Below are 16,399 nucleotides of genomic sequence, written 5' to 3'. Positions count from 1 at the left end.
GTGCATATATCACTCGAAGTGAAGTATCTTGATCCTTTCTAACAGCCTGAGAGACCTATACTCAAATAGGCTGAATTTCCAAAGGGAAGCATTGCATTATCACTATTTTGACCAATAAAGTAAGACCTGAATAATTGGATATTGACTTCATTTACCCAAATATGAGTTGGAATTTCTTTAGCTGGCAAATGTCATGATAAAGATGGAAATGCTGAATATTTAGGCAATTGTAACCCTCAAAATACCCTGATTCTGAACAGTGATGTCATTTTGGACTGAGTGAATAGATTTTTGTCGGAAAAAAAGAATACGCTTTTAGATAAAGGCAACAAATTGAATGAGGGGCACTGAAATTTGTATTTCTTTTAAGTTTATTTATCTTAGAGAGCACACACTAGCAGGGGAGGATCAGAGAGAGAGAGAATCACAACCAGGCTCCACACTGACAGTACAGAGCCCAAGGTGGGGCTTGATCCCATGAACTGTGAGATCATGACCTGAGCTGAAATCAAGAGTCAGATGCTTGGGGTGCCTGGGTGGCTCAGTTGGTTAAGCGTCCAACTTTGGCTCAGATCATGATCTCATGGTTCATGAGTTCAAGCCCTGCATCAGGCTGCCTGCTGTCAGCACAGAGCCCACTTCAGATCCCCTGTCCCCCTATGTCTGCTCCTCCCCACTTCTCAAAAATAAACATAAAAAAAAAAGATGCTTAACTGATGGAGCCACCCAGGCACCCCTGGAACTTGTATTTTTAACATGGGTCCAACTGATTCTTATGCTTTCTAAAATTTGAGAACAACTGGGCTAGAATATTAAGGAGTAATCATTACCTCCTGGGACCAAATGTAGAGTTACCATGTTGAATCAGAATTAATGACCCCTCCCTCAAATAAAAGAATACATGAAAAGTTAGACTTAATTGGTCATAACTGTCTTAATGTACATGAATATTTTTCTTAAGTGTTTCTTGATGTTGTGACAATAGTGTCATGGACCTGAGTTTTACGTCCAGGATCAACTAGGGGGCATGAACTTGTGTAAGTCTTATCATTTCTCTGAATCTCTGTTTCTCAGTCTCCTTCTTGAAATATGGCAGGGTTGCTGTTTCACCTACGTGAGCTAATGGATAAGAGAGCTCCTGGTACACTCTCATTCCAACTGCCTGTTTGACATTTTCACTTGGATGTCTAGTTGACATCTTTCACTTAACACATCCAAAATAAAACTATTGATCCTTTTCCCTAAAACCATTCTTCTTTCAGTCTACTCTATTTCTAAAAGGCAAACTTACTCTGGTTGCTCACATCAGTGACTGTAGAGTCATCCTTAACCAACAACCAATTCATTAGCAAATCATGTTGACCATGCCTTCAAAATATAGTTGACCCTTGAACAACACAGGTTGGAATGGGTCCATTTATATGTGGTTTTTTTTTTTTTCCAGTAAATTTACTGGAAAAACTCGGAGATGTGGGCAATTTGAGAAAACTCACAGAAGAACTGTGTAGCCTGGGAATACAAAAAAAAATTTTAGGAAAAAATTGGTATTATTGTAAGAATTCAGTACATAATACATATAACCTACGGAAGTATGAATTGACTTATCTGTAAGGCTTCTGGTCAACAGGCTTAACACTAGCTAAGTTTGGGGGGAGTCAAAAGTGATATGTGGATTTTTTACTGCACAGGGTCAGTGACCCTAACCCCTGCATTGTTCAAGCATCAGCTTTATACGCAGAAGCATTTCTCATCACCTCTATCATTTCTAAACTAATCCAAGCCTTCATCGTTTCTCATCTGGAATACTACAATAGCCTCAACCTCCCAGCTTCTACTCCCACCCGCCTACAGGCTGTTCTCAACAGAGCAGCTAAAGCAAAATTTTAAAACGTTATGTCATCTAGTGAAATGTCCATGTCAGGTTTTTGTCAGAATGACCAGGGACTACCAGCAAGAAATTTGCAGAATTTGTGGGAACAAGTTTCTTGGCTTCTTTTGTATCTAATAGCTAATAAACCTTGAATATGTGGCAAGAAAAGAAAAAGGTAAGATCATGTCCCTCCTTGGTTCCCAAACCCTCCAATATTATTTGTGACACATCCAAAGTCCTTATGGTCTATAAGGACTGAAATGTGTGCCCCACCTCCCTCCTGATTACAAGGCCTTTGCTCCTGATTGTTCCCTTTGTTAGGAATACTCTTCCCCCAGAGGTATTTATCATTGCATCCCTTGACTCGAAAGTAAGCCTCACGAGGCAGCGAGTTCATTTTCTTCACTACCTCATCTGCAGCGTCTAAAACAGTGACACAGTAGGCACGCAATACGTATTTTTATACGCTGCGGGTAAGCGGTAACTGCACCTGGCTTTGAGGCTGAAAGGCACGGGATCTGTGCAAGGAAAGATGAACGTGACTTCAGGGAGCCTTTCGGATACAGAAAGGCTTCCCAGTTGATTGGTTCCTCTTCCCGCCCTAACCAAGTCTCTCCCTGGCTCCACCCCTTTTGGAGCTCTCGAGAGTTAATCTTCCGCACTCCCCCCAGCCCTTTCATCCTCCCAGCCAATGCCCGGGCAAAAACTGCGGGAGGCGGGGCAAGAGGTCTCCTGAGGGGGCGGGAGGCTCCAGCCTCCGGGACACAGAGATGCGGAAACCTCCAGATGCCTAGAAGGGTCGGAGGGTGAGGAGGGGGGTTAGTGGGGAGTCCGTGACGCAGTTCCTTCTCCGCTGTGTTCCAAGATGTGGGTCGGGCGCTTTCGGTGAGGGGTATGTGGCAGGCTGGCGTGGGGGCTCGGTCCGCGTTCTGGGAGTGGGTGGGGCCACCGCCCGGGAGCCGGGCCTCCTTGAGGGCAGCACGCGCGGCGACAGGGAGGGAGGTGTCTACTTGGGTAGTTGTGGGCCTCTCCGTGGGCCTCTCCCTCCCCGCGTTCGGTGCTGCCCCTTTGTCCGGGGTCTCCTTTCTCACTTCGCGTAGCTGCTCGCTCTGACAGAGCTGATAGTGGTGACAGAACTTTGTCATCCCCGCCCCTAGTCAGCAGGCTGCCCTGGTCACAGCAGTCGAGATCCCAGCCAGGCTCAAAGGACTCCACAACCCGTCTTCAACACCGGTTTGAATCGGAACACCGGTCCGTTCCCCGCTGTGTTCCCAGGAAGGAAAGGAACTCAGGAGGACAGGGTTTTCCCGAAGGTTGCTCGCTCATTCATTCATTCATTCATTCATTCATTCAACAAGTCCTCACTGAGTACCTACCACTAGATGCTAGGTCCTGTGGTTACAGTTGTGTACAAAACAGAGGTATTTTCTGGTAGGGAAGAGATGGAATAAGCTTGAAGGGTTAGAAGCAGAGTCTGGGAATCTGGAGAGGTTGAAAACACAAAACGAATTGTGAGGGCCAGTAACTCTCAGAAATAGGTAATTGTTAAAAAAACAAGAAACAAAACATTCTCCTCTTATCCTCCCTTTAAGGGCTTAGTTTTCTCTTTAAAGATATTTGACTCAGCAAGGTTCCCTTCTCATCCCTCTGCTGCAGACGTCTGCTGGAAAAAGTTGGATTGCAGTTGGAATTTATTTTGCGGTTAGAGAAGAATATGGGAATTTTTAGATATCAAACAGAACAAGTGAAAAGGAGCAACTGTAGTTTGATAGAACGAGGATTACCTTCAGACACAGATTTGTCTCTCACCTGCTGCACAACCGTTGTCAAGTCACTCAACCTCTGGGAGCTTCATTTCCTCATCTTCAGAGTGGGAATTATCACCCTTACTGCTCACAGTTCTTTGGGAAAGGAAGGTGCCCAGTATGCGACACTGCCCTGAGTGTCCACTGGGAGTTGAGCTCTCCGAGAACTCAATCATTTCTGTCTGTTTACAGTGATTCAGCATCCCATTAGGAACTTCCACACCAAACTCAAGGAAGAGATCAGGCAAGATTTGTGCTGGGCAGATCTTTGAAGTGAGGCTGTCTGTGCTGGGCAGGTGAGACCTATGCTGTGAAATTTGTTATCTGGGGACAGGAATCCTACATGCTAGAGAAAGGGGACCACAGCTGAAAGGGAGCATTTCTGGATGGCTATTTACTGAGGAGGAAAGAAGCAGAGAAGTGGGAGTGGGGCCTCTGAACCTTGAGGAATAGAGTTTGGGGATGGGAGGAAAGGTAATATAGTTGAACTCAAATTTGGGTGTCAGGAGACTTGGACTTGAGCCGCAGCTTTCCTCTAAGTTTCGGTCTCCCCATCACGACATTTTGATATAGGACACCAGGAGGTCTGAACGATCTGTTCTAGCTCTGACATTCTGAGAATCTCTGACTAGGTCACTTTCTCAGGGAACTGGGGCCCCTGCATGGCCCCATTGCGACAGCATTGCTGAGATTGCAAATATACTGTCACGGTGTTCAGACAAGTATGAAGCACTAAAGGGATGAACAAGTGGAGGTCAGATGCGATTCTCACCGTCCCTACACCCAGATTGAATTAAAATCTTAAATTTGTCTAACATTTCAAATCATACAACATTTACTTAGCCCTCTTTGTGCTAGGAACTTTGTGGGATCCACATATGAATACCATGGGCCTTGCTCTTTGGGGCTTAGAGCTGAGTGTGTACTTGTGAGGCAGAGTGACACAGACATACACCCAATTAATTCTAGTATAAAGCAACTCTAGTTTATATTACAGATTTGTTAAGGTGTTTCCTCGAAGTACAGAGATTTCTATATGGTAAAATCTATCCAGTTTGGTCATGACGTCAGGCTTTGTTTTATGTTTAAGGCACAGGCCTTTTTCTTCCTGAGGTCAAGTAGTTCCTCTGATATTTTCTCCCAGTTGTTTTATTTTTTTTCCTTTCAGTTAAAAAAAAAATTGTTTTATTTATTTTTGAGAGAGAGAGAGAGAGTGGGGGAGGGACAAGGCAGAGGAGGACAGAGGATCTGAAGCAGGCTCTGTGCTGACAGCAGTGAGCCTAATGCGGGGCTCAAACTCACAAACCATGAGATCATGACCTGAGCTGAAGTTGGACGCTCAACTGACTGAGCCCCCAGGTGCTCCTTCCTTTCGATTTTTTTGAAATTTATTTATTTACTTATTTATTTATTTGAGAGAGAGGGTGCAAGTGAGTGAGAGGCAGAAAGAGAGAGGGAGAAAGTTAGCTAGACAGAGAGACCCATGAAGGGCAGAGAGAGAGATGGGGGGACGGGGAAGAAGGGCTCACCTGAAGTGGGGCTTGAGCTCACTGGATGTGGGACTTGAATTCATGAACCGTGACACCATGACCTGAGCTGAAGTCAGATGCTTAACTGATTAAGCCACCCAGGCACCCTCGTTTTTATCTTTCATTCATCTGTCTGTCTGGAATATTCAGGTGTTCCCTCTTATTCCTCACCCCATTGCAGCCAATCAGTAACCAAGGGCCATGTGACCACTGCTCAGAGGGACCTGAACAGGCAGGTGATGTGGTGAATTAAGGGAATACAACATCCCAAGGTAAAACCTCTTTCTCTTTCTGCTCTTTGTGAGTTTCTCACAGCCTGAACTGAATGGTGGTCCTAAGATCAGAACACTCACCCATCCATCTCAGGGATTTGTGGGTCAGAAATCTGGGGGGCCTCATTGGTTCTCATCCGTTTACCAGTTGTCTGAGAGTGTGCTTTTATGCACAGTTGCTTGGGTATCTCTAGTGTCCTGCTGGCTCTGTGGTCTCATCTATCCCTGCTCCTACTTCTTCAGCCAAGAGTTCACTTTCCCTCCTAGTGCCTGGGAATTCTTCCAGGTTTTCTGAGGGAATTTTCCATCCAGTCAGGCAGAGGACAAATAGTTAGGTTTCCATTTGACCAGTTTCTCCTCGGATTGGCCCTCCCTGATCTGATAAGTCTTGCTTCCTTCTCCGGTCCCCCAGAACGGCCCTGGGTTTCCTTATGCACATCCTTGTGCATTTCTCTTCCTCCCTTCCTACTCTTCTAACCCAAATCTCCATCTCAGTGAGCTTATACTTTCTCATGACTTCCTCTGTCACCTCTTATTCTTAAATTTGCATTCCTGACATATTCTTCCTTTTCTTATCTGAAGTGTTTTCCTACATCTTCATCTTTCTCAGTGACACTACCATTATAGATATTTAGATCTGGATCTGATAACCTTGAATTCTTTCTTTTAGTCATCCTCTGTATCTAGTCTGATAAAAGTGTATGCTTTCCTGGAAACAGCTGGACTTCATTGTTCTCTATCCTGTATTTATCCTGGACTGGGGTCTGACTATCTCATTCATTTGTTCATTCATTCAACAAACATTTATTGGGCACCTAGAAAGTGGCAGACCCCTTAATGGTCACCCATACTGCATTCCTAAAGTTGTCTCTCAACTCATTTCCCTTCCTCCATTCCTTTTTTCACCTCTAACCCATCCAGGCTAATCTTCCTAAAGCATTTTTTTTTTAAGATTTTTATTTGAAGTGTAGTTGACATACAATATTATACCCTAAAGCATTCTATTCCCAATTTCACTTTTATGTAGGATGATAGAAAACTTATTGTTCAAACTTGGTATACTTTTGTTAGTTAAGGGGGCTGCCGTTAATGATGCTGGAATAGCAAGTATAAACCAGCACTGTTCTGGGACAACCAGGATATATGAGCACCCTACTCCTAGGTAGCGTCTCTTGGATTATTTCTTTTTATATCCCTCAAATACGACTCATAGGATACCCAGCTGCCTCTCTCCAGTTTTCTACTTCATGATGCTGAGAGAAATATTAATGTGCTGGGATGTGGAGGGAAGTATGGGGATGAGGGACAATGAATGATAATGCTTGAAAAACTGTATTCTTGACAAGTGAGAGTGAGAGAGAACAGCAAGGTAGAAAAAGAATATAGAATCGGGAAAGAAAATGAGACTGGTTGGTACTCATTTCAAATTATATATCAAATATATAATATATATTAAATTATATCCATATATGCCCCATAATTTCAGTGTTCAGGCTCATATGACTTCAGGCAACGTAATTTTTTCATTCCTTTATTTGTTCATGAAAAAAAATTTTTTTTAGTGCCTACTATATGCCTGGAACTGTGCTAGATGCTGGGAAGACAAAGGTGAACAAAATGGACAGAATTCTCACCATCATTGTCGCGACCGGCGGGACAAACACCGAGGTCAGGGGCCTGAGGGTAGGGGAATGCAAGAAAAAAAGAAGAGAAAGTTTGGGAACAGGAGGGTCCCCTGGGCTGATGGCCCAAGTGACGGCTTTATTGCTGCTGTACACAATCTTTTATAACCAGACTCTTATGGGTCAGGTCATTCTAAGAATAAACAGGTTTCACATAATCGCTGCCAACCAAAACATTTAGTTCTGTGTTTCTTGCGCATTTTCTAGACGGGTCACAAGACCTTGTTGATAAGATTGCTAGCAAAACACAATTCCCATGTTTGTTTCTATCTGACTTGGGATAGAAAAAGGGAGGTAGCATTAGTGCCAACACCTGCAGACCACAGGCTTCAGGAATTAACTTTCTCGGCCTTGACAAGGCTTTCGTATGCCCTTGAAAGTGGGGGAATGGGAGGGGGAACCACCGGGTTGGCTTGAGTCAACGGGGAACATTGCTCGACCCGGTCTCAGCCTGGCACCAGGGCCTGGCCCCCCACACATCATGAAGCTATGTGATAGTGTAATCTCCCACTTATTTCTAAGTACACTGGCCCTGTGCAAGTCATTTCCCATTTCCTTCTGAGGAAACAATTCCTTCCTCTTTTGGGGCTCAGCCAAAGGTTTGCCTTTTTAAGGCACCTTTCTCCGAGCATTCCTGGCCCCAGTAATCACTCCCTTCCCTAGCCCCCTTCACCTCCTAATTGGGTACTTCATAAATTTTAATTTGGTCTCTTAGTTTTTTGCCATTTATTCTATTGTAAGCTCCTTAAAGGTAGGTGTGATACTTTATGCTTATATTAGTGTGCCCAAGCTGCTGTAACAAAATTCCATAGACTGGGTAATTTAAACAACAGACATTCCTTTTCTCACAGTTCTGGAGCCTAGAAGCCTAAGATTAAGGTGATCACCTGATTCAGTTTCTGGTAAGGACTTAGGACTCTCTTTCTGACTTATAGATGGCCACCTTCTTACTGTGTGCTCATATGGCTGTCCTCAGTTTGTTGGGGGGAGGGGAGGCAGGAGTGGAAACAAAAGTGAGCTCTCTCTCATGTCTTATTGAAAGGACACACTAATCCTGTCAGATCAAGGTTCCACTCTTATGATCTCATTTAACCTTAATTACCTCCTTAGAGGTCACATCTTCTAATACAGTCATATTGGGGATTAGCCATGTAAATACCTGGCTATTAACATTTTCCATGGATACCTCTTTCTTGAAAGCCACAACAAGATCTTTTCCATAGCAGCCTTGAGCAATAGAATAGTTATGTCACTAGCTAACTGGGAAGCTTCAGATCAGTCATGCCTAGAAATGAGACATACTGGCTTCAAGGCATTGTCTCATTCTGAATCTCTAAAATCCTTTGTTCTAGTAGTTATGGGAATCCATTCCTTTAAAGTCATTTCCCAACTTTTCCTAAGTAATACTTACAAAAAGAATTAAAAAATACAAGTTAGCAGAACACAGTTTGCTTAGCAAGATTAGAGCCCTCAATAACAGTAAATATATAAACTTACCCACTTTTTCATCCATCCATTCATTCATACTACCGAGAGTGTGTATTTTCTACTTTTAGTTTGTATTTTTCTCCTTTTCTGCAATAATGCTTTTAAAAAGTTTCCCTGTTAGATCCAAAACAGAGATTTGTACAAAGTAGAATGCTCAGTAATTACTACTTTAAAGCGTGTATGAAGAAAAGTTTCAGAGAAGATTACAAATGAAAAAACAACTCAAAAAGAACCATCAACTTTCTCAGAGAGAATTTTGGAAGTGGCTTCACTTACTGTCTGACTCTGCTTTGCAGGCCCCTAGCTTCTTACTGATTTTCTTCCTGTTTGATTAGGAGGGGTAGCGGCAGCTGGATGTGAGTGTGCTTCAGGATCCTGACAAGAGTCCGCCCCCTTACCATCATTTTCTCTGCCTCCCCCTTATATCATCGGCACAAGTTCGTATGGATGTGTCCCTGTATGGCATCAGTGGCACCTATGTTCCTGAGATATGAACTCTAACCTCAGTTGGAGTTTCTCTTCCTTCCTCGCTGGTCTTGAGCACTCACCATTGGACATGCTTCTCCTTCAGAGAGTGTGACTCAGTTTATCACAAAGCTATGAGACAATGGAAAGTGGTCAAACTTTTATGAAAGGCAAAGGCAGTACTACAAAACAATTTCATTTCTTCTGACTCAATAACTCACTTGTAGAGCTTTTATCCTAGGAATATATTTCAGTAGGAAGAAAACTTTGTTTAAGTGATCATGATAGGGGCTCCTGGGTGGCTTAGTCGGTTAAGGGTCCGACTCTTGGTTTCTGCTCAGGTCGTGATCTCATGGTTTGTGGGATTGAGCCCCAAGTTGGGCTTTGTGCTGACAGCGTGGGACCTGCTTCAGATTCTCTCTCTCCCTTACTCTCTGCCCCTTCCCCATGCTTTCTTTTTCTCTCTCAAAAATAAATTAATAGACTTAATAAAAAGTGATCATGATAGCATTATTGACAGTGGTTAAACCTCAGGGAGCAACAGAAATGTCTGACACTAGCAAAATTGTAGGTAAATGATAATGAATTCAGTTGGCAGTGTATTATATAGTCATAAAATGATCTTATGATTAAATAGCAATGTGGAAGATTACATATGAAAACTTGGAGAAGTAGGATACCAAATTATATCTACCATATATTTGGGATTATATAACTATAAATATGGACAAGCCTGGAAAGGAACATAGTAAAAGGAACATTAATTATGTGTTCGTATCATGCAGTCATCTTTCTGTTTTCCTTTTATGACCCAATCTTCTCCATATTTGAGATATGCAAGGATTACCTGTATGTCCCAAGTTTCATGTTAAATTCTTTGGGAAGTTCCTGCTCATTCCTGACATGGGTTTCATGTATTGGCCCCTTTTGGTTGTGCCGTCTCCTATTTTCACCCTTTTGCCACTATTAGATACTTTACCATTGTATCATGCAAGGTCTTATCAGAGTTTCCCATGCCATATTTTAGCTAATCCTGTTCCCCCCCTCAGCCTCTGAGTTTCACACTGTAGATTTAGTGATAGCTTGTCAGAGTGGTAGCTTGATGAGAAGCAGAATGAGCACATGTGGCTAGATTCAGCTACAGAGCAATCCCTACAAAGTAGGCTATGGTGTGACTAGGCTCCAGTAGGCTCTGTATTGGAAGAACTGTGTTACCCCTTATTAAGACAGGTCTTAAGAACAGAGATGTGTATAGGGGCCTCATACCTGGACTTAGAGCAAAAGATGAAATCTTAGTCATACCCCAAGACAATCTCAGTTGCCGATCATTGAAACAATTCTTGAGCATCTGTTTTGTGCCAGTCACTATATCATTGGTATTAGGGGAATCAGTCAGCAAGAACTAAAAGCCAAACTATTTTGAAGAGCTGGGGAACTAAGGATCTTTCAGTTCATTTTGTCTAGGGACCAGATGAGGAGTTAGTTAGATGACTCCACTTCTGGGAGTAGAGTATAAGATAGGAGGAAACCAGGGTGGATTTTATATTACTCATTGCTGATCCTGATCCTGGACCTGTTGGGTTCCTGTCCTGTCTTCCCTTAAGCCTTTACCTCGGCCTCTGGGTCTGCCCTTATTTTTCTCATCTTATTTGTAATCAGTTCTCTCTGACTTTGAACACTTCCTCTTCCTTGTAAGGCCCTGTGATCTACCACATCTTGTTATCTTTGGATAATTCTCCTTCCTCTAGTGTAGAGAATGGGTGATATGTGCAATTTCTCTTTCTTCTGTCAGATGGTGAAACTGGGACTGAGGAGGTGTTGATTCCAAAGTATCATTCCTGAAAAGTCAGAATCTCACACTTTGAAGAGAACTCTACAGAGGTGTTGCCAGGGAAGTCAAAATTTAGAAAGCTCCTCTGAAAGGAAAGAGAAGACTCAAGAGGCCAATGTGATGCTTCAGGCAAGAGAAAATGAGGAGAAAGACTAGAAACTTCAGACATAAGACAGTTAAAGACAATAAAACACTTACAGAAGTGAGTGAGCAAGAATCTGAAAAAGATGGTAGTCAGTGCTTGGATACTGCAACAAACATGAAAATTCATGCTGGAAAGAGACAGTATGTATGTACTGAGTGTGGGAAAGCCTTTAGCCAGAGTGCAAACCTTACAGTACATGAGAGAATCCACACAGGGGAGAAACCCTATAAGTGTAAAGAGTGTGGAAAAGCCTTCAGTCATAGCTCCAACCTTGTGGTTCATCGGAGAATCCACACTGGACTGAAGCCCTACACATGCAGTGAATGTGGGAAATCTTTCAGTGGTAAGTCACACCTCATTCGGCACCAGGGAATCCATAGTGGGGAGAAAACTTATGAATGTAAGGAGTGTGGGAAAGCCTTTAGTCGGAGTTCAGGTCTTATTTCACATCACAGAGTTCATACTGGGGAGAAGCCCTACACTTGTATTGAGTGTGGGAAAGCCTTTAGCCGTAGTTCAAACCTTACTCAACATCAGAGAATGCACAAAGGAAAAAAAGTTTACAAGTGTAAGGAGTGTGGGAAAATATGTGTCTCTAATACAAAGATTATGGACCATCAAAGAATTCACACAGGAGAGAAGCCTTACGAATGTGATGAATGTGGAAAAGCTTTCATTTTAAGGAAGACCCTTACTGAACATCAGAGACTTCACCGTAGAGAGAAACCTTACAAGTGTAATGAATGTGGGAAAGCTTTTACTTCTAATCGAAACCTTATTGATCATCAGAGAGTTCACACTGGCGAGAAACCGTATGAATGTAATGAATGTGGAAAAACCTTCAGACAGACTTCTCAAGTTATTCTACATTTGAGAACCCACACTAAGGAGAAACCCTATAAATGTTGTGAATGTGGGAAGGCCTACCGTTATAGCTCACAGCTTATTCAACACCAGAGAAAACATAACGAGGAGAAGGAAACCTCATAAATGACATGTATTGTGGATAGTAGGCCTAACTGCTACTTTTTGGAAAAACCGGCTTTCATTATTATCAACCTTACTTCAATTTCTGAGACTCCATACAGGGGAAGTTACCAGAAGTACACAAAGATTAACAAAGGGATATTCATGCCAGCATCATATATAACTGAAGGAAGAGAACTAGATTTTCAGTAACACTGGGTTTAAATGAATAATGGTCTATCCACATGATGGTTTTGCAGCCATTATAAACATTTTTAAAGAATATTTAATGCCATGGGGGAAATTATTTGTATAAAATGGAAGATAAAGAAAAAACAAGTTTGATCCAAATTAAAAAAAAAAAAATTTACGTATAGGAGAAAAATGAGAATGAAATAATACCAAACCAAAATGTTAACAGTGATTACCATTGGGTGATAGAATTATAGGCGAATTCTATTTTCTTCCATATACTTTTCTATGCTTCTTAAAGACTTTTGTACAATGAGAATGTACTACTTTTATATTCAGGAAAGTACAGTATTTTTTTAATTGCAATGAGTGTACATGCTCATTTTCACTCAGCAGTGTTATGAAGGTGTGTAGAACATAGACCCTAAACTCATGGGATTCCACCTTAATACTGGCACTTAGTAGCAGTGGAACCATGAGGAGGTCGTTTCCTTTCAGAGCCTATTTCCTGTTTATTAAGTCATAAACACTAGTTATTGATCTTTTGCAGTTTTAGAATAAGCTGACTTTACAGGCTGTCAACATGATGTATAATCCACTTAATCACTGTTAGGTTAAAAGAACAGCAAAAATTCACTATATTCTCTCCCACAGTTGTTGAAGGATCTGCAGATAATAGAGGCTTCATTTTTTCAACATATGTCTGCAAAACCAGAAAAAAATGTCCTCTTATGAAACTGAAATTGCAAATTGCAGGTTCCTAACCTGTAAAGATGCAGTCAGCATAATCTAAAACTAGGGAAAGACACTGCCTTCTCACGTTATGTACAATTTAGTAGTTAAAAGCACGGACTTTGGAATGAGAGACATGTTCTGATCCCAGATTTGCCACATACTAGCTTGTCAATTTTGGACAAGTCATTTAACTGCTCTGAGCCTTCAACTTATCTGTAAAAAGGGAATAACTACCTATCTCACAGAGTTGTGATGATTTAATGAGACAATGCACGTATTGTGTGACAAGGCTAGCACATAGTAAATGAAAATAGCTTAAGTATGGGACATTGGAGCAGTGTTTCTAAACACGTAGAGTGATTCAGGAAAACCCTTACGTAAGGTAGCATTTAGGACATTTTTGGGTGTAATGAACACAGTATCAAGTACTAGTAGCGAAAACCTTAAGAACATTGATTGTTTACTTATGGGGAAGGCTAGAGGTAAACAGTTCCAAGTTTGGTTTGGCAACTGAGCAATTCACTAAACTTAAGTCTTAACTCCGTAATTTTCAGCACATTGGCTTTCATTTTTGGAGCCTCCTGGTAGTAAGATGTTGGCTATAGCTACAAGCTCTTCTCTTCACACAACTCTGTTTCAAAGTCAGGAAGTGAGGAAACGAACTGAGGTTTTCTGATCTGTTTGCTTTCTTCCTTTTATCACCGAGAAAAACCTTTCTCAAAAGAAGGGCGGGATGCTATGCAGTCAGTACTACAGGCGCTTGCTAGCTTCCTCTGCCTTTCTTTATGTCTGGTCCTTTGAGAAGGCCTTAACCCATTTTCAACCAATATATAAACCTTTAAGTCCTTAGCTCTAAATCCATCTGGGAATACTTAGAATCTGCTCATTCTTAAATGTGGTCCTCCTCTTTCTTTGTATGCAGTGAATCCCTAAGCCTAATGCCACTTGTCTTATGCACATAGTGAAGTATTGTTATCCCCATAACATTTGTACAAGAAAATTGAGCCTCAGTGAGGTTAGGTGACTGCTAGTTAGTGATTGGAATGAGGATTTGAACTCAGATCTGAGTGTTAAGTCCACGCTTTCTTCATTATACCAAAGTACCTCTGCCTGCCATGGTGGTTCTGTACATGAGTGGGAGGCCAGTTGGGATTCTCCTGAGTGAAAGGTAATTGTATCTGGGTAGTTATTTGCCCATGGTTTCATGAGGAAGATGCTATCTATCTCCTCTGAGTTTGATTTATGGTTTATCTCTGCACCTTGTAATTTAGTTTAATGATTATATATTTCTGCCTTTCTCTTACTGGAGAAAAAGAAGCAAAAGGTTGTGAAGGGTATAGTTGTGTGAAAATGGATTGTTTGGTTTTGTCCTATTTTGATAGGATAGTGGCTTATGTGCAATTATGTGATGTAATTGTCCCTCTTTGCACAGTTATTCAAAGCAAGGTTTGGAGGCTCTGGAATGGATTTGCTGCATTCCAGGGATAGAACTGTTGTATCACCATTGGGTAGGCACTTCCCTGAGAGTCTGGGCGGACACAAGAGTAGGGTAACCTACATGGAGCAGTGAGTTACACCACTATAGCAGTAAGGGTTCTTCCATCATTTTTCCCTTGTCACATGTCCTTTTAATATTAAAGAAGGTGTTTGTAATTAGTATACTTTGCCTTTTGTCACGTCAGCCATCCTCACCCGCTGATTACCTATGTGGAAACTCCCCATGACTAATGTCTATTGGCTGTCGAAACTAAGAAAACAGGCAGTTGGCTTCTTGTGTGCCTGTCAGAGGTTATTTTTTGAGCACTAATTATTACTGAGCAGAGTTGTTGATGCTTTTTATATGTTACTGAGCAGGTAACCTCTGACCAAAAACATTTTCCTATTACTGTGTCATAGTGCCTGAGATTCTTTCGTCCAATAGGCTTTCTTTTTCATCTTAAAAGACTTTTGTGATCTTCAAGAGTAAATGCCTTCTGGAAGGATACTGTGTCATCTCAAACCCAGCAATCTGAATACAGATCTTCACATTTCTTGTCCCAGGCAAGCTACAAGAATAGACCCTCACCCATTTTCTAGGCTGATACTTGTCTTAGGCTGCAGGAGTACATGTTGATAAGCGGTCCCCATACCCTTTCAGATAAATATTCTGCAATATAATCTGAACTGATAATCCACCTTCCTCCAGGGACTTTTTCAAGACTGTCAGCTGTTTATTTCAGTCAGAGTTTAATTATGAAGTTCTTACCACACTTTCAGGCCTTTTCATGATACACTCTAGATTCAGGGTCTGTTTGTGTTTTTTTCCAGCTACTGGTACTAATGGAAACCTAGTTGTTGCTTAATAGCAGTGCTTCCTCTGCAGCCCCTCAATTGTTAGTTTTTGTCTCCCTCAATCCATTTACCTGTCTTTACTGCATTTCTTCTCTATTCTCCATAAAAAAAAAACCCAGCTGTTTTGAAATATACATCATTAGACTACTGTGTATTACCCATCCCTGTTTTCATTACCTACTGGCTTCCTGTGCACTCATACTTACTCATGTGTTTAGTATCCAGAATATTCCTGAGGAATATGAAGAGGTGATATTTTTAGCCACAGACATCCCAGTTGCGTAGAATTGCTCTTGTGTGGAATAGAAATATATGTGTCTCCTTTTAGTTGAGGAAGTATGGAAGTAAAGTTTCATTTTATATAGCCTTGATTAAAGGGAAATGTGAAAGATAAAGAATTCTGCATACAGAGGAGAGAATCTCCCTAGGCTTAGAGATATTTTTTATTGATGGTGTATACTATATCAGGGCTTACTTGGAACAGAGAAGAAAATCAAAACCCAAAACGGCTTTAAATAACTGAACAATTCTGTTGCATTTAAATCTCATAACACCAAATTTCATGTTTGCTCTATATTCTCAGTGATAAACTTCCTTTTTAAAAAATTTTTCCACTTAATATAAATAAAATAGTATGCTCATATTATTAGATTGTTTTTAGAAACTAGACTGTCTTCAATCACCTCTGATGTTAGAAAACTTTTTGCAGGACATACTTATAATTCCTCCAATAAATCTGTTGTTATTTACTTGTTTTAAATATCACTGATTTTTTTTTTTCTCGTGTTGTTTCCTTTGTTCAGAGTGGGAAGAAAACAGTTCAGTTTGCTTTTCTAAGCATCTGTTTTTGGAATGAAGTGATTTGACTTGTGTCTGATTTAAACACAACATGAAGCTTATTATTTTCATATTCATATTACAGAAATGAGAGCTCTCTAGCCAATATAAAGTGTCCTTTCTCTGGCCTCATCTGTGTTTCAAATCTGTACTATTATGTAGACCTCACATGGGTGTATAAAACCAGCTATGTTCCTTGAAGTCCATTTCTGCTCCAGAAAATAGGCTCATGAGGGGGTAAAAAGGTGATG

At 41.3% G+C, this 16,399-nt stretch overlaps 1 protein-coding gene across 4 annotated transcripts in view; it reads left to right on the top strand.

Moving 5' to 3' along the window:
• Positions 1–12,392, top strand: part of LOC124526042 (zinc finger protein 660) — a 28,450-nt gene extending 16,058 nt beyond the window's left edge. Inside the window, exons 1-4 of one of the 4 annotated variants that reach the window (XM_047098746.1) lie at positions 2,689–2,762; positions 3,868–3,971; positions 5,386–5,476; positions 10,904–12,392. In XM_047098746.1, the coding sequence (XP_046954702.1) occupies positions 11,082–12,077 (996 nt within the window). In that variant the 5' untranslated portion in view covers positions 2,689–2,762; positions 3,868–3,971; positions 5,386–5,476; positions 10,904–11,081 and the 3' untranslated portion in view covers positions 12,078–12,392. Of the gene's footprint in view, positions 1–2,688; positions 2,763–3,867; positions 3,972–5,385; positions 5,477–10,903 lie in introns of those variants that run through there. The other 3 variants (XM_047098747.1, XM_047098748.1, XM_047098751.1) reach the window with 3 other exon arrangements.
• Positions 12,393–16,399: the final 4,007 nt, after the last annotated feature.

The sequence above is a fragment of the Lynx rufus genome, unplaced genomic scaffold, assembly GCF_022079265.1.
Source record: "Lynx rufus isolate CCGP_SWC_20201006 ecotype Redwood Valley unplaced genomic scaffold, mLynRuf1.p SCAF_5, whole genome shotgun sequence".
Taxonomy (NCBI): Eukaryota; Metazoa; Chordata; class Mammalia; order Carnivora; family Felidae; genus Lynx; species Lynx rufus.
The sequence above is the reverse complement of the archived record's forward strand: the minus strand, read 5'-3'. Positions and strand labels throughout refer to the sequence as shown.